This window comes from Podarcis cretensis (assembly GCF_951804945.1).
Source record: "Podarcis cretensis genome assembly, chromosome: 1".
Classification (NCBI taxonomy): domain Eukaryota; kingdom Metazoa; phylum Chordata; class Lepidosauria; order Squamata; family Lacertidae; genus Podarcis; species Podarcis cretensis.
Window position 1 is genome coordinate 102,633,624 of NC_137170.1, and position 24,485 is coordinate 102,658,108.

The 24,485-nt window shown below is 42.2% G+C and overlaps 1 protein-coding gene across 12 annotated transcripts in view; it reads left to right on the forward strand.

Moving 5' to 3' along the window:
* Window positions 1–24,485, forward strand: part of ARHGAP15 (Rho GTPase activating protein 15) — a 386,745-nt gene that overhangs the window by 202,036 nt on the left and 160,224 nt on the right. For all 12 annotated transcript variants that reach the window (XM_079994046.1, XM_079994052.1, XM_079994048.1 and 9 more), the window contains one exon: window positions 18,008–18,130. In XM_079994046.1, coding sequence (XP_079850172.1) covers window positions 18,008–18,130 — 123 coding nt within the window. The remainder of the gene's footprint in view (window positions 1–18,007; window positions 18,131–24,485) is intronic.

Genomic DNA, 24,485 nt, shown 5'->3' on the forward strand with positions numbered 1-24,485 from the left:
ATAATAATAATAATAATAATAATAATAATAATAATAATAATAATTTGTACCCCACCCATCTGGCTGGGTTTCCCCAGCCACTCTGGGCGGCTTCCAACAAAGATTTAAAATACATTAAAATGTCACACATTAAAAACTTCCCTAAATAGGGCTGCCTTCAGATGTCTTCTAAATGTCAGGTAGTTGTTTATCTCTTTGACATCTGATGGGAGGGAGTTCCACAGGGCGGGCGCCACCACCGAAAAGGCCTTCTGCCTGGTTCCCTGTAGCTTTGCTTCTTGCTTTGAGGGAACCACCAGAAGGTCCTTGGTGCTGGACCTCAGTGTCTGGGCAGAACGATAGGGGTGGAGACGCTCCTTCAGGTATACTGGGCCGAGGCAGTTATGCGCTTTAAAGATCAACACCAACACTTTGAATTATGCTCGGAAACGTACTGGGAGCCAATGTAGGTCTTTCAGGACCAGTGTTATATGGTCTCGGCGGCCACTCCCAGTCACCAGTCTAGCTGCCACATTCTGGATTAGTTGTAGTTTCCGGGTCACCTTCAAAGGTAGCCCCACATAGAGCGCATTGCAGTAGTCCAAGCGGGAGATAACTAGAGCATGCACCACTCTGGCAACACTAATCATTCTTTACAATTGGGCTGTACTTAACATTTCATGAGTATTTGGGGTTGGCTATTATACCATGACATAAAAAGTTGTTAGTCTTGTGCCCTCTTATTTGTTGGTCAATGGTATTGATACATGGGTACAATCTTTACCGATATTGTTCATCTGGTGCTCCTTCATAAAAGTTACCACAGGAACATGGGAGTGGTCTGTTCTACAGATGCTCCTATGATGCCACAGAAAACATCTCGTTATACATTCTCTCCCCATGCAAGATAATTGGCCCTGTAAAACTCACTGCAGCAGTCATCTGTTGGGCAGGTGTAGACACACAGATTCATGCAGCCCCTTGCTATGCCTAAGGGTCTCTGGATCAAGACCATTATGTTATGATGCTATCTCCTCAATCTGGAAAATGGTGGCAATTTATATTGTATTGGTAGCTTTTAAATTAAGGGATCCACTTCCTCATTCCCGCTTCCAGCTTGATTATTTCTCTGTCATTTATTATTTGATGCAATCACTAATAATTACAGCAGGATAATAGCACTCCCCAGTATTCTTTTCATTGCAGTTTTTGATAATATTAGTTTGAATATAATAATATTTTAAAATAGCATCCATTTAAACGTTTGGCAGAGAAAACTCGAATTTGTTCACTTAATTCGCTTTTATTGAACCATCTAAATTTTAAGACATAATAATGTTAGATATTAATCTTCTCTGGGTAAGATCATTACATTTTCCTTTACCTAATAGAATAGCAGGCTCATTACAGAACCATGTGAACTTAACACTAATCATTCTTTACAATTGGGCTGTACTTAACATTTCATAAGTATGTGGGGTTGGCTATTACACCATGACATAAAAAGTTGTTAGTCTTGTGCCCTCTTTATTTGTTGGTCAGTGGTATTGATACATGGGTACAATCTTCACCGATATTGTACAGAGAAGGTGACAAGTTGCCATTTTTGTGACAGTAACTATTTTGAATTTCCCAAAATTCAAAAAGGACCTAAGAATAGGACTTTGGGGCAAGGCAGGAGAATGGTGGCTGTTTTCATTATCTTCCCCTCTTCACTAGCTGCCCATTCTCTCATACCCTGCAACGTGATTCTATGATTTCTCTGATGAAAGTAGGGACATACTATTCCATTATTATTATTGCTGCTGCTGCTACTACTACTATTGCTATTTATACTCCATCCATCTCATTGGGTTGCCCCACCCACTCCGGGTGGCTACCAGCATATACAAAAACATTAAACATTTAAAAAACTGAGTGCCTTCAGATGGCTTTGGGGTCGGATAACTCCATACCCTCCAATATTTCTCCAATGAAAACAGGGGCATCCTACCATACCCTCTAACATTTCTCTGATGAAAATAGGGACATCATAAGGAAAAGCGGGATATTCTGGGACTGAATCAGAAACCGGGACAGCTTCTGTAAATCTGGGACTTGGAGGGTCTGTTCTCTTCACCTAACCACCCAACAGTGCCAAAACAAAACAGATTGTTTCAAAGTGGGTGAAAAATTGGAGAAATGGGCCTTCTCAATTCAATCCATCCATTCCTTTCCACCACTACAATATGCAGTGAGTCCAGCCAAACCAGGCAATGAGAAATCTGTGCATTCCGCTTCATGCAAGGGAATGACTGACTGGGGGGTATAAAACATATGTACAGAATTCCCATTTTGCAGCCTGCTCTGTAGGTTGCCATCACGTGCCTCTCCACATGCCTGCTGTGGGTAGAGGAGAACAAGAAGGATCTATTGAACCATACGAAAATCCCTCCTTGAAGGAAAGAGTTGTAGATTGTCCATAAACAATGACTGCTTTTGGATGGATGATATGTTATTGGTTCAAGTTCTTTTGCTCACTTCTTGTATGCAACAATAAATAGTTAACTAGTCATTAAGCTGTTAATTATCTCATTATTATTACTCGATTACCACCAGTACATATTTCAATTTTATGGAACATTGCTGTAAAAAAAAGAAGGCAATTTTATACTTCCTGCTATGTTTAAGTCTGAGTGAAAAGATAGCTAATGTACGAGAGAGTAAATTAAAGAATATCAATCGGAAATCTTCACCATAGATTGCTATCTGGTTTCTTCTTCCCTCTCCTCTAACCACCTCTCATCTTTGGCTTTGAAGCCCAACAGTTTAAACTAGGTTCTTGTTTCAGCTGCTTAATCCGCTTTCATAAATCGTGTTCAAGTGCTGGAATAATTTGCACATCATTTAAGAATATTTACTTTGAAACATTCACCTCAAGCCTTTTTTGTATATCCTTTCTCTCTAAAGATTTGTAGTATTTGTTTTGTTCTCTGAGGTATAAAAGACCTGGGTAAACTTTATTCCTGTTGTTTCAAGATTAGTGAAATAAAATGCATATTTATTCAACTGGGAGCGAAAGAAGCTTTAGTAAAGACGATCATACATATAACCCTGGGGAATGATATAATACAAAATGCCTGCCTTAAAATCTCTTTAGACTTGTTCAAAACTGTATTGAATGACTTAAGTTCAAAAAAAATAAAAAATAAAGGACCCACAAATGCATTCTTTATAAACGTTTTTATCTTTGTTGTGAAGGAGAGAGCTGTATATTTTTGTTAATAAAAATGAACTCAATATTGGTGAAATGTGTATAGCGAAACATATAAAGGGATGTAGCAGGCAGTCTTTGGGCCCACTAAACTAAAATATTCATCACTAACTGGCACTGCTTTTGTACAGTGTTGCAGGCTTAAATATATGTTAAAATTATTTAGTTACAGCTATACACTTAGTAGACATTCCATAGTGATTTTAAGCTTTCAGTATACTATGGGGGAGAGAGCCATGTATGCTGTTTAGTGCTCCTTGGAGTAAAGGTGGAATCTTAATGTAATATATAAACATAACAAAGTCCCATAGACACTGATTAATAGCCTGGTTTGCCTGGTTAATAAAGGTCACTATTTCTCTGATTCTAGCAATAGATTATTTGTTTATTTGTTTCATAAAAAGTGTACAAAAAACAACCCAAACAAACCTGAAAGCAGTTTACAAAAGATAAAACAGTTAAATCCCGAAAAATTCACACCCCTACTTTGAAGCATAAAAATGTTAAAATGCTAAAGCAGAATAAAATGACCTCATCTTTGAAAGTAAATGTAAAGGTACCCCTGCCCGTACGGGCCAGTCTTGACAGACTCTAGGGTTGTGCGCTCATCTCACTCTAGAGGCCGGGAGCCAGCGCTGTCCGCAGACACTTCCAGGTCACGTGGCCAGCGTGACAAGCTGCATCTGGCGAGCCAGTGCAGCACACGGAATGCCGTTTACCTTCCCGCTGGTAAGCGGTCCCTATTTATCTACTTGCACCCGAGGGTGCTTTCGAACTGCTAGGTTGGCAGGCGCTGGGACCGAACGACGGGAGCACACCCCGCCGCGGGGATTTGAACCGCCGACCATGCAATCGGCAAGTCCTAGGCGCTGAGGTTTTACCCACAGCGCCACCCGCCCAATGTTCTTAGCAGGTGCCAAAAAGAGTGCAGTGGTACCTTGGTTCTCAAATTTAATCCGTTCCAGGAGTCCGCTCGACTCCCGAAATGGTTCAAAAACCAAGGCATGGCTTCTGATTGGCTGCAGGAGCTTCCTGCACTCAATCAGAAGCTGCTTCAGATGTTCGGCTTTGAAAAATGTTTGCCAACCGGAACACTCACTTCCGGGTTTGTGGCGTTCGGGAGCCAAGCCGTTCCACTGTACAGTGAAGGAGTCTGCTTGATTTCAATAGACAGGGAGTTCCAAAATGTCGGCGCTGCCACCCCAAACCATGGAGTTCTTACAGTTCCACTGACCGGAAAGGTCGGTGCATGTGGAGTAAGGCAATTTCTAGGCAAACTGGTTCCAAGTTGTTCAGAGAACAACTTATACTACCACCAGTGCAGATTAGCTAGACAAGTTAAAAAACAGTGTTGAGAGACACACCACCTCTCACTGTTACACACCCTGCTGGCATGAATTCCCATATCCATTCTGAACAAGGGATGAACATAATACTTAGAACCTGCGCTAAAACTGCTGAGGAAACAAGTCTACGAAGCTGAACTTCAACTCACTATAATTTCATTTATTCTACAAAATTCTAGTTCAGCCATGATATCAAGTTGAACAGAAAGCTGATGAAGTGTCACGTGCTTGTCTTCTTTTATTAATCACCAGTGATGGCGCTCTTTGTTACCATTGTCATTTACATCGCTTCTGATAGCCTGTTGCAATTATTGCAGTGGGGGCTACCCAACAGGAGGCTTGTAGCCCACAGAACTGAATCTCAGTCGCATTATATTCTATCCTCCCACACCCCCTGGCTATTTATTAATAATCCAGATGCTAGCTTCCTGGTTGTTTGGAAGTAATATGATTTGGCGAGAGCAGGGGAAGCAAGAAAGGGTGGCAATATTTATTTTTATTTTTTATGTTATGAATGTCTATATTTCTCTAAATTTGGGAGCCTTCTAGTTCAGGATTTTTGATTCGGTGAAAGGGTACTTACTGGCTAGGCTTAGCTCTCCCCCCCCCCCGACAGGGAAATAATGTCAGTGTTTAGACCTTCCAGGTTGGCGGTTGCATTTCATTTAAATTATGACCCTCCAATCCAAAACATTTAAAGAGGAGCTTAACGGATGGAAGCACATTACTGTCATTTGGATTGGGTGTATTAACGCTTTAAAAAATGAATGTGCTTCCTAGCATCTACTATTTGTTCCACCAGCTGCCTGCTGACGTGCCAGATAAACAGTTTAAGGAGAAGCATGTAAAAGCAGCCTATAGAGCGAAGACCACTTTGCAAACAAACAAACTTCCATATTCTGCCAGTCCCAAATATATATTTCATGTCTTCATATGCAGAAACACATACGAACCAGTGGAAGCACTCAAATTTGGGAAGTCATAAAAATGCTTATTGTCAGCAGTCAAAATGCAGCTTTCGAAAAGGATTCAAAACGATTATTAACCTGGAAAACTGGGCTGCATAAACAACCAAACCAAATGTACAAGTATGCATATGAAATGGCAAGAGGTAGCCCAAATGACTAAGCAAATGGTAACACCTTGGGAAATAATCTGTAGATGATGAAATGATTTGTAAACTCCCCATGAGCTTAGAACAAAATGCTGCGTCATAACCATAGGAGAGCATGCCAGTAATTGGAGGGAACCGTACTGCTGTGTCTAGCATTGCTGATGGCATAAGGCAACTGCTGTATCCAACTTTTGCTGTTTCTCTTTAAGCAAGATGTAGTCTCATTGTGGGACGCAGGTGGCGCTGGGACGCAGGTGGCGCTGTGGGTTAAAGCTTCAGCGCCTAGGGCTTGCCGATCGAAAGGTCGGTGGTTCGAATCCCTGCGGCGGGGTGCGCTCCCGCTGCTCGGTCCCAGCGCCTGCCAACCTAGCAGTTCGAAAGCACCTCCGGGTGCAAGTAGATAAATAGGGACCGCTTACCAGCGGGAAGGTAAACGGCGTTTCCGTGTGCGGCTCTGGCTCGCCAGAGCAGCGATGTCACGCTGGCCACGTGACCTGGAAGTGTCTCCGGACAGCGCTGGCCCCTGGCCTCTTAAGTGAGATGGGCGCACAACCCCAGAGTCTGTCAAGACTGGCCCGTACGGGCAGGGGTACCTTTACCTTTACCTTAGTCTCATTGTTATCTAGATGAGCGAGTGACTCAAAGTACCCAGAGGAGGCACCCCAAAGGGCACAAACAGCTCCTAGGCAATGGAAAACACCTTCAAAGTCGAGGGTTTTGTTTGTGTATTCTGACTGAACTGGAAGAGGGTGCTGACTTTCTCTCTGTTTCCCCAGTTTTAGAAGGCTGGAGCTTTTATGTAGTTGCTGGAGTCTCTACCCCTTAGTCTCATGTGCCAATAGCTGGACATTTCAGCAGTGGCCCTGAATATTTTGCTTGGCTTGCTATGCCCTCTCCTCCTGTGTTCCTAGGGTAGATGACAGGGAGTCTGAGAGCTCCCTGGGAACCTGGACATTTCCAGGGCAAGGGTTCCCAGCTCTTTGAGATCATTGGCAGTGCAGAGATCTGCTTGCAAGGAAGAGTTTCAGATTTGGGGCGGACCAAAATCTAATCCACTTTCTAATCCACAGATGGGGAACTTGTGACCTCTAGATGTTGTCACTCCAGCTCACAGCATCTCCATCCATCAGGGTCAGTGGTAAGGAATGGTGGGAGTTGGAGTCCAACAGCATCTGAAGGTCTTCAGGTTCCCCATTCTGGTTCTAACCTCAGGTAATGCAACACAAATGGCAGTGCAGCTGCTTTTCCTCATCACAGTTCTTAGGTGTACATTCTCTCTCTCTCTCTCTCTCTCTCTCTCTCTCTCTCTTATGTTGTGTGACTTTCTTCTAGATGAAATAGAGACAACCTCTACTGTTTCACACAGCCTTTGGGAAGATAAAACTCTCAGCAGGGCCATGTAACCTTGCTGTTTTGGTGTAACTGGAGGGTCTCCTTAACTTGATGGTCATATTTTGTGAAAGAGCAGTTTAAAAATATGAGGAAGTTAGCCATTGAATTTCTCAATTGACAGACATTCTGGAAAAAAACAAAATGAATGTCAGTATCAGGGAGGAGCAGGACATGACCAGGACATGCTGACGTATGAGCAGATTTTATTTGCTGCCATTCTGGGATTCTGGTGCACCAGGCTTTACACCAGCATAATAGAGTTGGCCAGGATGCCAGAAGGTATGCAATTTATGAGCTTTCTCCATTATCTGCACAGCATGGGGTATTCAGTCAACAGTGCAAAGGATGAGCTGAAGCATTCCCTGCTGGTTACCTGCTTTCAGCAATAGGGGTCGCTGTTTGGTAGTACCCAGTTGGTTTGCTGCCAGATTCTAGAGCTCCCTATTGGTGGCTCTTAGGTAATTCACAAAATATAGAGTCCATTCATAAAACAGTGTTCATTCATAAAGCAGTAACATAAATCTCCATTGCTACATATTGAGTGTATACTTCAGGGGTTGAACGTACAAGTTTATGGCCATGCTGTAGTGTAGTGCTTATGCGACTGTGAATAAAAGGTGCCTAGGCTCATTGTGTCGGGGTTTTGGGGGAAGAGGTGACAAAACTGATTTCCAGTAAGTGCCCCCCTTTCTTTCCATAACAAGTCCTTGAGTCTGTACTCTGAATAGTGACACCAGGGACCTCGAAGGGGCAGGGCTTGTCAGTCCAAGCCCTGCACAGTCTCATCAGGGCTGACCTTAAGGCAATTGGAGCAAATAATAATAATAATAATAATAATTTATTTATACCCCGCCCTCCCCAGCCAAGACCGGGCTCAGGGCAGCTAACAACCAATAATAAAAACTTGATTAAAATACAATTTAAAAGATTAAGATGCAACATTAAAACAATTAGGGAGCAATCTCTTCATAGAAGGAGAAAGGAAAAAGAAAGAGGGGGAGGGAATCAAACTGATTCTGAGCCAAAGGCCAGGTGGAACAACTCTCTCTTACAGGCCCTGCAGAAAGAGATCAGATCCTGCAGGGCCCTGGTCTCAAGAGACAAAGCATTCCACCAGGCCGGAGCCAGTGTTGAGAAGGCCCTGGTTCTGGTTGAGGCTAATCTAACTTCCTTAGGGCCCGGGACCTCTAGGGTGTTGCTACATATGGACCTTAAGGTCCTCCGTGGGGCATACCAGGAGAGGTGGTCCCGTAGGTACAAGGGTCCTAGGCCGTGAAGGGCTTTAAAAGTCAAAACCAGCACCTTAAATCTAACCCTGTACTCCAACGGGAGCCAATTCAGCTGGAAAAGCACTGGGTGAATATGCTCCCATGGCAGAGACCCTGTGAGGAGCCTCGCTGCAGCATTCTGCACCCGCTGGAGTTTCTGGGACAGCTTCAAGGGCAGCCCCGCGTAGAGCTAATTACAGTAGTCAAGCCTGGAGGTGACCGTCGCATGGATTACTGGGCAAAATTGGGCCCCACGGGCTGCTCCTAAGGGGACCCCCACACCAGGGCAATCTAGATGGATTTTATTTATATCTACAAAATTTTGCAGAATTTTGCTGTGAACTGGGGCCCTACAAAAAACAAAAAAAAATCAAGTTGCGCCCCACTGCTTCAAATTGGGCCCCACTGGCTAGCCCTGAGTCTCATAATTGCTGGGCCTGAGTTGCCCTGCCCTTGCATGAAGTCTTGGGTTTGCAATTTTGGGAGCGGGGAGACTGCAGTGGTGGGGAGCGGGCAGGCTGGTGAGGTCCCCTAGATTTAGTGGCCCGAGTTGTCCTGCCCTCACATGAAGTATTGGGTTTGCAATTCTGGGAGAGGGGAGACTGTGGCACTGGGGAGAGGGCAGGCTGGTGAGGTCCCCTAGATTTATAGGCCCTAGGCTTCAGCCTACTTAGCCTATACTGGTTACGTACTTAATTCGTTCCGGAGGTCTGTTCTTAACCTGAAACTATTCTTAACCTGAAGCAACACTTTAGCTAATGGGGCCTCCCGCTGCTGCTGCTGCTGCTGCTGCTGCGCCGCCGCACGATTTCTGTTCTCATCCTGAAGCAAAGTTCTTAACCCGAGGTATTATTTCTGGGTTAGCAGAGTCTGTAACCTGAAGCGTATGTAACCTGAGGTACCACTGTACATAAATCCAGCACTGCACATAATGGGTCCCAGGCTGAGGGTTTAGCAGCATCTGTCTTAGGAGACAAACAAACAAACAAACAAACAAACAAACAAACAAACAAATAAATAAATAAATAAATAAATGTGATTTGAAGGTGAATATACCTTGACATCTTCATTTGGTCACTTACAGGGTTGTCAGATTTCTGGTAGATGTTGGTGATTGTGGAATTCAAGTTCTAAACTCCTTACAATACCACACACACACACACACACACACACACACACACACACACAACTTAAAACTGGGCCCCTGGACAGTGAAAAATAATGGCCTTTCTCTGTTTTTGCTTACTCATTTGGAACTTGGAAGTCTTCGATATCAAAGACTGATTGTATAATTGTGTTTGTGGCATTCTCTTTAACACCCATGCCCCTCCCCCTTAGATTTCATACACGTTTTGATGTTGTTTTCCCTTGAAAACACTGCTTGGACTTTGATGATTAACTGTGTACCATGTGTATGTTGTCATCAGGTGCCGTTTCCTGATAATAGAGTTTTCTTGTGTGTGTGTGTGTGTGTGTGTGTGTGTTTGTAACTGTTCAATTTCTATTTGCTACATAACTTTCCTTATATGTTAGACCTCTTGGGGGAGAAAGGTTTTTCTTTTTCCCCCAAAGACAAAATAAGCTTTGGATAAGCATCTAAGGTTTTCAGCACTTTATCCTACTGAAATCCAAATAAAGTGCATTTCCGAAGTGTCGGAGGAGAGCCTTGGTCTCAATTCTTTCTGTCTGAATAATGAAAAGAATTGATTGAGTCAATAGCTGAAGGTGCCACAAAACTCTTGCCCTGCTGGCCCCCATGTGAAGAAATGCAAATAAGTCAGATGAGCTTTTCTGTGGGTTCTGTCTGCCTTTTTCCCCCTCACGCAGTAGCTGAAGAGATCTCCCCCCCCCTTTCTTTTAGCAAGAGAGGTGGTCTTCCTTTTGCTCCCATTGCCACAACTGCATGAAAGACAGGCATCTCTCTTATGAGAAAAGGAAAGTTCAGTTGGTCAGTGTGCCAACATAAAATGCAATGCTGAATAGACATATAAGAGCCATTCAGTTCAAGAAAACAGGACATCCCCTGGTCATGTATGTGAACATGAATTGAATTGGGCTAGATGTGCATTCCGATGCTGCAGAACTGAATTGAATTGGGCTACAACTTAATGCAGTTCAGATTGGAAAACTGGGCCAAAACTAACAAAATGAAATTCAGTAAGGACTAATGTAATGTTGGTGTGTGAGCATCTACTCTTGGGTTTTAATTTCTTTCTGCAGCAGACTTCTTTTTACGGAAAAGTTTTATTGCATCTTTTACTTCTTTATAGCAGCAGCAGCAGCAGCAGCAGCATTCCAGCTATCTCTTAGTGAAATTCCCATTACAGGAATAAGCACTATTTGGTTCTGTTTCTCAGAGTCTTTATTATTTACAAAACTTTACACTGGTCATTAATAAAGAAAAGGAAAAATCAAATAAAGAAACATACTCATTTTCTCTTTTAGCCATCCGGCCAGAGACCTAATGCTGACTCATTCACATACTTATTTACACTGACCCAGACTTAGTTGTTTGCATGCCCTAATAAGGACACCTGTTGCTGGGGAAATGTTCTGTTGCCTAGCAACTTGTTCAAGACCATTTACAAGTTTCTTCTAGAATATTCCAACATGTAACTTAGGCAAGAAGAACCAGCTGCACAAATATAAGAAGGGAGACAACTGGTTTTCCAGTAGTACATGTGAATAGGTTCTCAGGTCTTAGTAGACTACAAGCTTTAACATGAGTCAACAGTGTGAGGCAGCACATCAACAGAAATATAGTGTCCAGATCAGGCATAGGCAAACTCGGGCCTCCAGGTGTTTTGGGACTACAATTCCCATCATCCCTTACCACTGGTCCTGTTAGCTGGGGACCATGGGAGTTGTAGTCCCCTAACATTTGGAGGGCTGAGTTTGCCTATGCCTGGTCCAGACCAAGGAAAGTCAATACTACATTGTATTCGGCCTTGGTCAGACTACACCTGGAGTACTGTGTCCAAGTCTGGGCATCACAATTTAAGAAGGATATTGACAAGCTGGAACTTGTGCAGAGGAGGTCAACGAAGATGATCAAGGGTCTGAAAACCAAGCCTTATGATGAACGTTTGAGGGAGTTGGGTATGGTTAACCTGGAAAGAAGGAGACTGTGAGAAGATATGATAAAGGTAAAGGGACCCCTGACCATTAGGTCCAGTCGTGACCGACTCTGGGATTGCGGCGCTCATCTCGCTTTATTGGCCAAGGGAGCCGGCGTACAGCTTCCAGGTCATGTGGCCAGCATCACTAAGCTGCTTCTGGCGAACCAGAGCAGCGCACGGAAACGCCGTTTACCTTCCCACCGGAGCGATACCTATTTATCTACTTGCACTTTTACGTGCTTTCAAACTGCTATTTTGGCAGGAGCAGGGACCAAGCAACGGGAGCTCACCCCGTCGCAGGGATTCGAACAGCTGACCTTCTGATTGGCAAGTCCTAGGCTCTGTGGTTTAACCCACAGCGCCACAGCCACTTTCAAATATATAAAGTGCTATCACATGGAAGATAGAGCAAGCTTGTTTCTCCTGTTTCAGAGGGTAGGACTCAAACCAATGGATTTAAATTACAAGAAAGGAGATTCTGATTAAACACCATGAATAACTTTATGATGGTAAGAGCTCTATGACAATGGAACGGACTCCCTCAAAACATGCTGGACTCTCCTTCCTTGGAGGTTTTAAAGCAGAGGTTGGATGGCCACCCATCATAGGTGCTTTAGTTGATCTTCCTGGGCCTGAAATGAAAAGCTACTCAGAAGAAGAAGAAGATACATTATCATGGGCCAGGAGTTATCTACGCCTGTTGAATTGCAGCCTGAAGAGGAGAAGGCAGAGTGACTCCACCTGCAGCTAATCAGCCTTCAAGGACACAGAGGGGAAGGCACTGATGAGAACCAGCTGGCTTCAGCCTTCTTAAGCAGAGCTTCCGGCAGCAGCCTTGCTCCCACTCACTGAGTAGCAAGAGGGGTTAGCTCCTGCTGGCCACCTTCCCGATGTCCCAGCATACATGTAAGCATGTAGTAAGCAGGGTGGGGGGGAGGTTTCCACCTGAAAAAGGCCCATGGTCATGCCAGAGCAGTTATTTGTGCATAGAACAGTTGTAGTAATATCTGTACTAGCTCTGAGACAGGGAGCTTTTTCTAATCTTAGCATTTGAACCCCTTAGCATTTGACGGAAATTGTTGAAGTTTGGGTTATCCTGTGTACGTGTGCTACTGGTTATGTGCAATCTCTCCTATGTGAGAAATTTTTTTCAGTAATGAATTCCTGAAATGCAATCCATTCTAATTAAACCCAAACCAAAATGAACATACCTTGAAAGAAAGAGTATATCTGGGACAGTAGTATTCAGAAGTCACATACTTTAATTTATTCTTGCAGCAATGACAACCAGATCTGCAAAACAAAACAAAAAAATCAACAAAAAAACCCACTAAGTATTTCATGGAGAAAAGTTTTTTTCCTCCAAAAAATACAATTCACCATAATTTTATTGAGTCTTTACTGCATAGCCACAAGACATAGAATAGCAATATTGAAAATTAAGTTGTTTTCATATTACTATAAAATGATTCGGCACATAATATCATTGTCCAATTCCCTCCCTTTACTTCCACAATTCTACTAGGCAGCTGTGGGCACCTCTTGTACAGAAAGACCATACGGACACATTCAGAATGATTTAAGTTCAGCTATATTGCAACCTTTGACTCTCTAACAATGTAGTTGTGCGATGACCAGGCCTTGGTCTTCAGAGTGTCCCCCAGTCAACCACAAACATGTTTCTCTCTTTGCTTTCTTTTTTAACTTGCTGCTGATATATTTGTGCAGTGATATGTGTCACACTGTCACTCTTCTCACATATTTCAGGGCTAATTAAGATAAATGCTGATTATGTGTCAGCATTGATTTGCGCGGGCAACTAAGATTTGGCATCCTTTCCAGCACATAGAAGGCTTTTGCTATATGAGGAAATGGCGTCTGATGTGTGTTCTCAGGTTAGAAGTTCACAGATCCATTGGGTAAAAATCATTTACAGTCAGTGGGTAGTCATAGTCAAGGGGGGACAAGGCAAAGCTTCTGGCCTGCCAAGGTTTTTCTCTTGGCACCTGCAGCAAAATGTAGTTTGTATTCCAACATTTCATACCATCTAGGCTCTGGTGATATCAGGCCAACTGAATGGTAGCTGGAATGGGACTTAAATAGACAAGATGGACACATGTATCTTATATTCCCTCTTCTTTCCAAGGGGTTCTCAGCCCTAGAGCTTTTGAAAATGGAGGATTATTTAGTTCATACTGGCCATGCCACAGAGTAGAACTTCCTAGTTGAGCCATTTTTTGTTATTTTCCCCAAATAACTGCAATGGACTGCACTGTGGTTTTGTTGTTCTGTCATCAGTATGTATTTGAAAATACATTGGGGTGCACACACTTGGTTTGTTTCCCCAATCAGTAATGAGTGTGGTGGGCAGAAAATGTTGATTAGATGTAGTGGCTGAGTGTCAGACTGAGGCAAATAGACAAGTTGCAAGGTGGACTCAAGGAGGGCTCCAAGGACAGATTTGGGCCATCTGTAAGCAGTTGAACCTAGATAGAGAAAGAAGTCTGGCCAGAGTCAGCAGTTATATAAGACAGGTGGAAATCCATTCACCCCTCAGATCACCGGATCGTGCTAGGCTACAAAAGTTCTCACTCAGCTGCCTTGGCTGCCAGTATGTTTCCAGACCCTGGTTTTAACCTCTAAAGCCTGGCAAGGCTTGTTTCCCTAGAATCTGAAAGAATGATTCTTCCCATATGGAACTCTCTGGGCCACAGATAATCTCTGAAGGCTTTTTCATGGTATCCTCCTGCTTTTCCAAAACAGTTTCCAGAGAAGCCTGCCTGGCACCCACTTTAACATGTTTTCAGAAGCAGGTGAAGGCTTTTCTTTTCTTCCAAGTATTTTAACAATTTTAACATGTTCTATTAGCCAGTTCTTCTAATGTTGTTTGCACGGGTCACTTTAATTTCATGGTGATTGATTGTACCTGAGGTGGGATAAGGAGGCTAATGCCAGGAAAAGTTGGCTGTAAAAGAGACTTTCTATGACAATGTGCTTGATCATTTTAATGACATTCCTGGAAACCCCTTAGTCATAATGAGGCTATGCTGGAGTAAGCGCTTTGAGGTTTGCCATCTTTCTTTCTTTCTTTCTTTCTTTCTTTCTTTCTTTCTTTCAAAATAGCAAATAAACAACATTGAATTGCAGCAACTTCTTACACAAGAGGTGTGTGTGTTTCCTGAATCCTTTCTTTTCGGATGCATTACATGCTATAATTTTGGGCATCGTAATGAACTGATCAGCGCTGCTCTAATGTATTTCAGTTAGAAAAGCAGCACTTGAAAGAAATTGTTTTTGCTATACACATGATGTGAAGCAATCAATAGTGCTTTAGTCTGACAAGCACTGTCAATATCCATTGTCACAGTTCAGAAAGTCATTAATGGATAGTTCTTCAAAAACCAATGCTCTCAACACACACCTAAAGTACTAAGAGAACGTCGTACTGGGCAGGAATTAATCACAGGTGGTAAGCCCATGGGGTTTAGGGTAAATGTTTTGTAAACTGCAAAATAAAAGTTCTTCAGAAAGAGACCATAATGAGGGAACATAAAAGATCATGCAGGGAGCTGTTGGTGGTGCTACAGAGTGACTTACCTTAGTTTATCGACATAATCACTTGAAACTGTGGGCAAGTCATTGTGCAGTATGTAGATGCTGATAAGGGAGCTGCTACTAAGCAAGGACTACCTTGGCACACTTGAAGTAGTACAACTGCTTATCTAGGAAATTTGTGCCATGGATGCCGCCCAATGAAACATAAGCACTTTGAAGTCCCATTCATTTTAATGAAATATGTAAGTGGGCTCTATTTAGACCTAGGTCTGTATGCATTGTTATTATATGTGCAGATATGTAAGTTTTACAAAGTGAAGAAAAGCAATTAAACAACTGGGGTGGAACTCAACATTGTGCTGTTACAAACATTCCATCTGCTGCATAAGCATATCAACTTTCCAGACAGAACAATCCCGCCCCACTGTTCTGGGGTTTCTTCCTGCCCCCAAGCCAATTTCAGGGGGCACAGGGGGAGGTGGGGAAAACCCTCTTGCACAAGCAGAAGCTCTTTAACAAGGCTCCCACTGACTGAGTTTGTTAGGTGAATCCAGTCCATAGAGAATAGATAGCATTTTCTATAACATTTCCCTCATGCCACCAAGGTTGTAGCATCAGAAATGCTGTTTCTATTTCTCTTTATACAGTAAGGCTGAGTGCCCTGGAATTTTAGTATATCACTGCCAAGGGTTGTTCCCATTTGAACCCAGAAGGTCCAAAATAGAACATGAACAAAAGAGCCAGCCATTAATTTAACACTAATCTCTGTATTCTATGATATATCGTCCTAAGAATGCTACCACTAAAAATGTGAATTTTATTTTTTCGTAAGTGATGGATTATTGTCCCATGCTGCAAATGTTCCAGTAAAAGTGTCCTTTTATATGTCCTTTGTGATTACTAACTTGTAAAAGTATGTGTGGGGTCAGTTCAGTGCTGTGGGAAAATGGAACAGTCCTCTGTTCAAATCAGTAGTGAAATCAGAAGCAAAGTATGCTCTGATTATCATAGGCATGTGTTTAAATGTTGCTCTCCTTAATTGGGTATGTTGTATTTATTTTAAAATGAAAAAATCTGGCATGTTTTTATCCCTAGAGAGCAGCAAAGTGAAAAAGAAAATGTTTTATTTTGATTCTTACTGACAAATTTGTAATATATAGCACAGTATCCCTGAATTCTCTTGTGAAGTAGGCTTTGTGAACTCGCCCTGGTTTGAGGACAGGGCATATTTTAAATGTATCATTTCATTTGTCCCCTCTTAACAAATGCTCTTTCTTTTCTTTTTAAAGAAGTCCAGTAATGCGTTTCTAATTTTGGTTCACAACCTGTTGTATCTTGGGCAGCTTACTTGCAGGGAAAATGAAATAGGACTTTATGCATTTGGAACACAATCTGTGCTAAGAGTGATTACAAAGCTTTCAGGAATGTTGTATGGTGCCCTGGATCTTGACTCCTAGATCTGCACAAAAGAAATCTGTTCATATGTGCAGATGATACCCTTTTCTTTCTTCCTTGTCAACAAAGGTAGTGCAGGAAGCATACATACACCAAAATTGTACGTGGTGTCATGGTTTCCCCAAAGCATCATGCAAATTGTAGTTTGGTGGCATTTCCTTCTCTAGCCCTTCACAGAGCTATCATTTGCAGGGATCCTTGTGGAGAGGGGATAAAAATTAAACCACACACACATACACATATGGTGATTTATTTATTTTTTGTCTTTAAGCAAGCCATATCAAAATTTTGTTTACTGTTTGTTCCTTCCAATCTAAAAGAGGTCATACCTAAGGGTGCACCATGGATGACGCATAACCTTGTTATCTCAGATTCCTTAGGGTTTACTGGTAACTCACAGCTTACGCTTAATTTACCTATGTGATTGTAGCTTTGCGGGGGTAAACCCAATCTCCATTTATTTGTTCCTACCCCCCACCTATGCAGAACTGCAATTGTGGGCTTACCTGGTTTTGGAAACGTGGTGAGAGGGCTCTGGAAGCATCCCAGAGCCCTTGTGCTACCTTCCCCAAACCGAGGAAGTGCTCATTGGGCTTTGGGAAGGTGACACAAGGACTCCAGAGAGCTGCCAGAGCCCTAGTGCCTCTTTCACAAAGCTGGGCAAGCAGCCCTCCATCAGGCAGAGGGCCTGGTTCCAGGGGTTTCTGGCTTTATGGGATTTTTCTTATATGCCCAATGTCCAGGAATGTAACCCCCACATAAGATGCAAGTTACCTGTATATTGAAGAGCTACATTGCTATGCTGAGAGTTGGGTTCCAAAGAATAGTATCATAGAATTGTAAGGGACCCTGACGGTCAACCCCCTGCAATGCAGAAATTTCAACTAAAGCACCCATGACATATAGCCATCCAACCTCTGCTTTAAAACTTTCCAATGAAGGAGAGTCCACCACCTTCCTAGGGAGTCCTGTTGCACAACCCTTACTGTTACCAAGTTCTTTCTGGTATTTAGTTGGAATTTCATTCATTCTGACATTTACTTGGAACATAGGACTTCTTTCTGAGTAAGCATGCATAGGATTTTGCTTCCATATGAAGTATTTCTTTTATGTACCAGTGCTTTGGATATATCATGTTTTTCCATACTTGGCACAGAGAATCAGACCTCTCCCAGTATTATCATATTGTCCAACCCACCATTTTATTTGCCTAGGAAATAATAAATAGCACACTTTAATTTGCAAGTGGAGAACCATATGTGCTAGAGATACAAATTTTTGGTATGCATTCAAAATTTACACAAGTATATTGATAGCTGTCCAATAACATGAACCATTACTAATATGACTCTCTCAGCTCACAATGTTTATTCAAAATAATATTAATCAGCTTCTTTTTGGATCATCCCACATAGCAGACTGCTGGACAGAATATATAGTCAGTTTCCCCCAAAGATATCCAGCAAAGCTTTCTATGTTGGAACATAACATCCTGTTAATTTTTTCTTTGATTTTTTTTCTTTCAGTTTTCAGGCTGAACTACAGCACTTCTGATACAACTGACAAAAACCGAGTTAAAAGCAGACTAAAGAAGTTTATCACTCGAAGACCTTCACTGAAAACGTTGCAAGAAAAGGGGATCATTAAAGGTGCGTGTCCTCTTTATTTCTCTCTGTGTGTATGTGTTTGTGCACGCTTGCGCTCACATGTGTGTATAATTGTTGAGTATTCCTGTTTCATTGACCTGGCCACAGTTCTTAAAATAATTTATTTTGACTTACAGTGGTTTTCAAAGTATTGTTACAGTGCTTTTTAAAAAATGATACAAACTGGAGAGATGAGTACTAGGTTCAATGAAACCCCATTTCTCCTTCTCTCTCTCCCTCCACCCTTCACTAGCTCTTGGGTCTCATGGGAAATGATAGGTATGCAAATATCTGCTGGTCTGTTCAATAGGCATCATACTGCATTTTTGTGTGTGTCAGAGGCCAGCTGGGGAGGGGGAATAAAGGAAGCAGGCTGCGTTGGACCACATGCTGAAACCTTCCTGTGTGACAAAATATGTCTGCATGTGTATTGGCCATGCCCTTAGGTTTCTTGGTTAGTCTTTCTAGCCAGTTATGTTGAAGAAAACCCAAACGTAAGTAGATTTCTTAAGTTTAACATGTGGAAGGGTTATATTTCTATATGTTATGCATACTTGAGGCATGCCACATTTTGCATGACAGAAAGAGGTCTGACCCCAAACTTCAGTACGTTTGTGGTGCCTGCTCTGAGAATTAAGTCACTGAAACGAGGAACAAGATAGCAAAAGAGACGCCTTTAGCACCATGGTTGCTTAGTGTGTGGAAATTGTTGGGATTCACATTATCCATACGAGTTGATAGGAGTTCTCTGAGTGTCAAAGGTTTAATTTCTACCTACCAAAATGGTGTTTGCTGTGATGTAAACACAGTGGACATAAACTTAAAAGATACATTCACATGCATACACCTCTTTGTTCCCCAAGATGGCCTGAAAGGGGGTTGCCTACAGCCCCAACTATGTGATATAAGAACAGATGAAGAGCCTGCTGGATCCAGCATCCTGTTCTGACAGCAGCCAACCATTGGATATTTGGGGATATGGAGAAGTGGGATCATATTTGAGGGCTTGCCCAAATTCCACATGTTGATTTGGGACTCTAAATACAATCTGTGCTTATTAAAACTGTGTGCACATTGTCTCTGTGTGCAAGATTAGCACTCTACAAAAATGCTGGTTCAGATTTCAAGAAGAGAGAATATGTGTGCGTGGCTTGTATGTACGTAGGCTCAGTCCAGAGCTTTTGATCAACTAATGGAAATTGGTGGAGCCGATATGCTTTATTCCCGTATGTATTCTGTGTATAATGCCTACCTGGCTCATGGGAATATATGGGACAATCCCTTAGCCTCATGAATTTTCCACCCCATACATGGTGGATCTCCTCAGCTGGGGCAGTTGCTTTTATGATTGGAATAATACTTCAGTAGAAAATGCTGTCCCTGCTACTGTTTTCATCTTGTGGACATGTTCAGATATTGTGAAAGGCTTATGGTATTTTATAAAGGTTGATTTTTATCTAATTTTCTCAATTTCTGTGTATAAAACTTGCCCAGCCACCAATGAATACATGTTAAAACCACAACTGCTCATGTAAATTAGGTAGTTAAAAGCTCTTTGGCACCAGCTGTGCACAGCCTTTATACACAGGATGTTCTGGTTGTATTCCAGCAATTTTGAACTAATGGAAGGGCTTCAACCAGTGCAAATGAGGGCAGCTCCACAGAGGGGAAATATGGAAGATCAAACAGTGTAAAGTTAGCAATTCATCAGCTTGCCTGCCTTTGTTACATTGAAGTTTTGTATAATGACTGCATTGGCCACTTGCACTAACAGAACACCACTGGATTCATGAGCACTGTGTTAATGCAATTATGAGTTCTCTCGCTTAAGTTTTATTCATGTTCCTCCTGAATTATAGTATACCGGAGGCAAACTTAGGCCAATAGTACAAAAGCCAGTTTATAGTCGCCTTTCTAACCAACCCAGGTACAGTTTGTAAGAAGAGAGAATATGTATGTACAGTTTGTATGTGTGTAGCCTCTGTTCAGAGTTTCTAATCAACAAATGCAAATTGGGTTGGTTGTGGGATCAACAGATGCTATCCCATTTTCATCTCAGTTTAAGTGGAAAGTGTAGAATACTCCATAAACAATAGTTATTATAAGTGAAATATGATAAAAGGCTAAAAACCACATGATATGGCTACAACAATATTTTTCAAAATGTTATGTCTTAGAACAGGGGTGTCTGATTTCCAAGAGACTACGATCTACTCCCACTATAAATAAACTGGCAGTGATCTACCCATTGGATTGACCAGAGTTGTTCAGCTTTTTGGGGGAGGATGAAAGTCATACCTTGATTTTAGAACAGCTTAGTTCTCGAACATTTTGGCTCCCGTGACTGTTCTGGTTTGCAAACTATTTTTGGAAGCCAAACGTCCTACAGGGCTTCTGCGGCTTCTGATTGGCTGCAGGAGCTTTGGTTTTTGATTCTGTCCAACCTCCAAGGTATGACTGTATATTAAGTATACTAATTATATTACATTATTATATTTTCTGGGGTGGAAGCCTAGATATCCTGTTTCAGCCCCCCGCCCCCTTCCAAAAGTTCCTGGTAGCTTATCCATTGAACCCTCTAGTTTCGTGTGAAGACCCCTAAAACCACCCCCAAAATAAAGACACAATAGACACAGAACTTAGTTTAAGGTAAGATCCATTTTGGGGTGCCAAATTTTGGCCCTGTACAGGATGCCGTATTACAAAAGATCCCCAAGATCTGCCCCTGTTGAGTGTGGGGGCGCCATTGTCCATAGAGGTATCATTTTATGTACCAGAAAATATCTTGATCTTTAGAGGGGCTCAGAACGTTTGCACCAGGTGCAGAGCCAGAGAGATAAATTTGAGATGCTGCTGGTGTATCAACCCCCCTGCTGACCAAGCTAACTGAGGTGGTCTATATAGCATGGTTTGTTTGCCCTAATCTGAGGACATGTAGGAGCAGAAAACTAGCAAAACGTGCATGATTTGAGCAGCATACACCAGCACATTGTTCATCATAAACTATCATTTATTTTAAACTGCAGTTTAAAGTGAAATGTGAGCCGACCCCTTACGTCCTCTAACCTTCTAAACATATGAGCAACATTCATGCAGTCTGATCACCTGATGACCCAAATCCTGTGTTCCAAAGCGTTCTCAGACTGTTTGACAAATGATTTTCCTTACATCAGGCCTGCAGAATCAGTGACCCACATGTGCATAGTGGTCCTCCAGTTGTTTTTGCTGCATGCCAGGTAACTGTAAAAAGAGGAGGATTTGCTGGCTGCCACACGAGGGACTTGGGGTGGGTGAATGATAAGTTATGCAGGCCTGCTACACATCACTGCAGTTTATTTTGTTGAATATTGAAGTAAGATAGTTGCGTCTTCTGCTCTAATTTATTGTCTTTTCATTTCTGGGTTTTTTCGTCTTTTTAGTTTAATAAAGTGTAGCTGATGAATCTCCTTTGGTATTACATAGGGATCAGATGTGATCCTTCCTAACAAATCCAGATTCATTAGCATAACTCAAATCCATCCTTTAATGTGTCTCTGAAGGAAGAGCAGATGTACATCTTTCTTTAGACAGGATTGCTTTAGAATGCTGATTTGCTAGCATAGAGGTGTCTTGTGTGTTCCATGCTCAAATCATATCGTATCATGCTCTGCCATACAGTTCTGGGGCCTTTTGTTAAGCGCATGGTTTTAATAGCAGAGGAATGTTGCAAGAAGAAAAAGCATGTTAGTTTTCTACCATGAAGTTTCATTAGGATTAGGTTCTGGCCATGCAAATGAGTTAAGATTCGTTAGCAGAGCTTAATTCCAGTCTCCAGTAAGTCTATGTGAAATGCTCATTTGATAAGGTTCCTTCATTGTCTTCAGTTGAGTTTATCCCTTAATCTGTTAAAATGTTATGAAAATGCAGTTGCAATGCTTACCCTGACAGAAAGCGCTTTTAAATGTTAATTTTTAAGGCTTGTATTAAAACATTTTTAAGTAGCAAAATAGAACGACACAGATTAAAAATAAAAGAGTTGGCCAAATTTCATGTCCTAGAAAGCATCTATTTAATTTTTTATAGGTGAATTAAATGGCTTGAGGAATTGTTTATTTCCACACTTTTTTCATTTTTTTGGTTTTGTTTTGTCTTCATTTTTTCATGGTAGGGCAGAAAAGTTTAGAATGGAGCATATTTGCATACCTTTTTTATTACAAGAGTTATTCTTCAAGGGAGATAACATTCCTACTAACTATTTTTGCAAGGCATAAAACTTGAAGTGAGAGTTAAACATTTTGTAAAATGTCTGTTTATGTATTTGCCACATTTTGTGCCCAAAGTACTCCGAATAGCATTAAAAACGCAAATCAAATCAAAGCTATTTAAAAACAATTGTGCATTAACCACAGCAAACTATACATAAAAGCTGTGGCAAAATTCTGTATGCAGAGCAACGCATCAGCTGTGTTCCTTGATGTTAGTCTTGATGTTAGCCTTCTCACAACCTTGCCCCGCTCCACTCCTTGGGTTTACTCTTTGGCATCTGTGTCTCTTTCTCTGCCTCCCTCCTCAATCTCTCTCGCACAAAATTGATTCCCAGGGAGGTGATTCAAAGAGCAAGAGTGCAGCATCCAGGGGCTATATGAAATTAGGCCTGTGGTTGTACATTCCCCATCACTGCCCCAAATGCCATTAAATGCTGGCTGACAGACACACTTCAGTGTTGTTGCCAGACACTTGGTTATGAATGGGGCATTTGGTAGTACTCCAGGGCTGGTCCGCTAGATACGAAGCTCACCCTTCTCCCCTTTGGGTTGTCCACCATCACAGACACCAGTTCTTGCAACCATCTTCCCTGTGCTTATGGAAGCCTGAAACAGGTCACTTCATTCTGCTGCATGGCAATGCCAGTCCTGGAGATTTACCTGCCATTTGTGTATTGGACTTGAAGTTTGCAGTCACGAAACCTGAGGAGGACTCTGTTACGCTCACTTGTCACTTGACTTGGGAGGAGCCACAGCACCCCCTTCTATGCTGCACCAATCTGAGGCTGTGGCACCTCTGCCATGCTCTAAGTGAGGGTGGTTCACCTACAGCTTCTCCTGCTCCACAACCTCATAGGAGCATGTGAAGAAGAAGAAGAAAAGGAGGAGGAGTTTGGATTTGATATCCCACTTTATCACTACCCAAAGGAGTCTCAAAGCGGCTTACAATCTCCTTTCCCTTCCTCCCCCACAACAAACACTCTGTGAGGTAAGTGGGGCTTGGAGACTTCAAAGAAGTGTGACTAGCCCAAGGTCACCCAGCAGCTGCATGTGGAGGAGCATGTGACTACAGAAAAGACTACTGGCCCTTCATGTGACTGCATGTGACTACTGCATGTGACTACTGCATGTGACTACAGAAAAGACTACTGGCTCTTCAAAGCAGCTCTCCCAGAGAGGTTGAAGCACTGGAAGGTCCATCTTTGCCCACCTTTTTAAGACCTCAGAAGACATAATATTTGCTGAGATAGCATCTTCCCAAACTCAGCTAGCAAGGCCCACTGATTTGCTTGGCCCTTGGGCCTGGGCAAGGCTTTGGTATTTGTCACCTCTTCTCATGAAAACCCCAAGCCTCAAACAGAATAGATAGCAACCCACATTTTTAAGGACATACTTTTATATTCCAGTTCTTTTGGCGCAGCTATCCCACCCACCCCCAGGAACGCTCCTGGAACAACATCACTTCCACAGAAATGTTCTTTGAGTACAGTATGAGATCCAATGACACTTGCTGCAACTTAAACAAGATGGTTAAGAAAGGGGTGGGGGGTAGGAAGAGAGAGAACAATTTTCCCCATTGCTATTTCCTTTTTTTTTTTTTTAGCTAACCAAAATTTCAGCTCAACTTCACAGTATATTAAGATAATACATATAAGAGATGACCCCATGAACAATACCCCCATGTCTTCAGGGGAAAGGTGGGATATAACCAGTCCATTGGGGGGGGGATGCAGGGGGATGCATACCCCTAAACATTTTGTGAATCTAAGTTTGGCCTCATTGAAGGGCAGTATTTCAATATGAGTAGAAAAATGAGACTACCCCTAAACATTATTTTAGAGGGGGGGGGAGCACAATGGATAATTAATGGATGCACACACAAGGTTTTTTTTTTGTTTTTTGTTTTGTTTTGTTTTTTTGCCTTTTTGCCACATAAACTGTGGGGTTGCCTGGGAAGAGTTACCCTTCTAATCCTTGAAGAGTGTCATGTCTACAAACTCTATTTTGCTTCTTTTAAGCAGGGCAGGCAATTCATTGCAGCTGTAATCATCATATTACATGCCTCAGAACTTCAGAATGGCTCTCCCATCCTTTCCTTGTGTCTCCTTTTATAT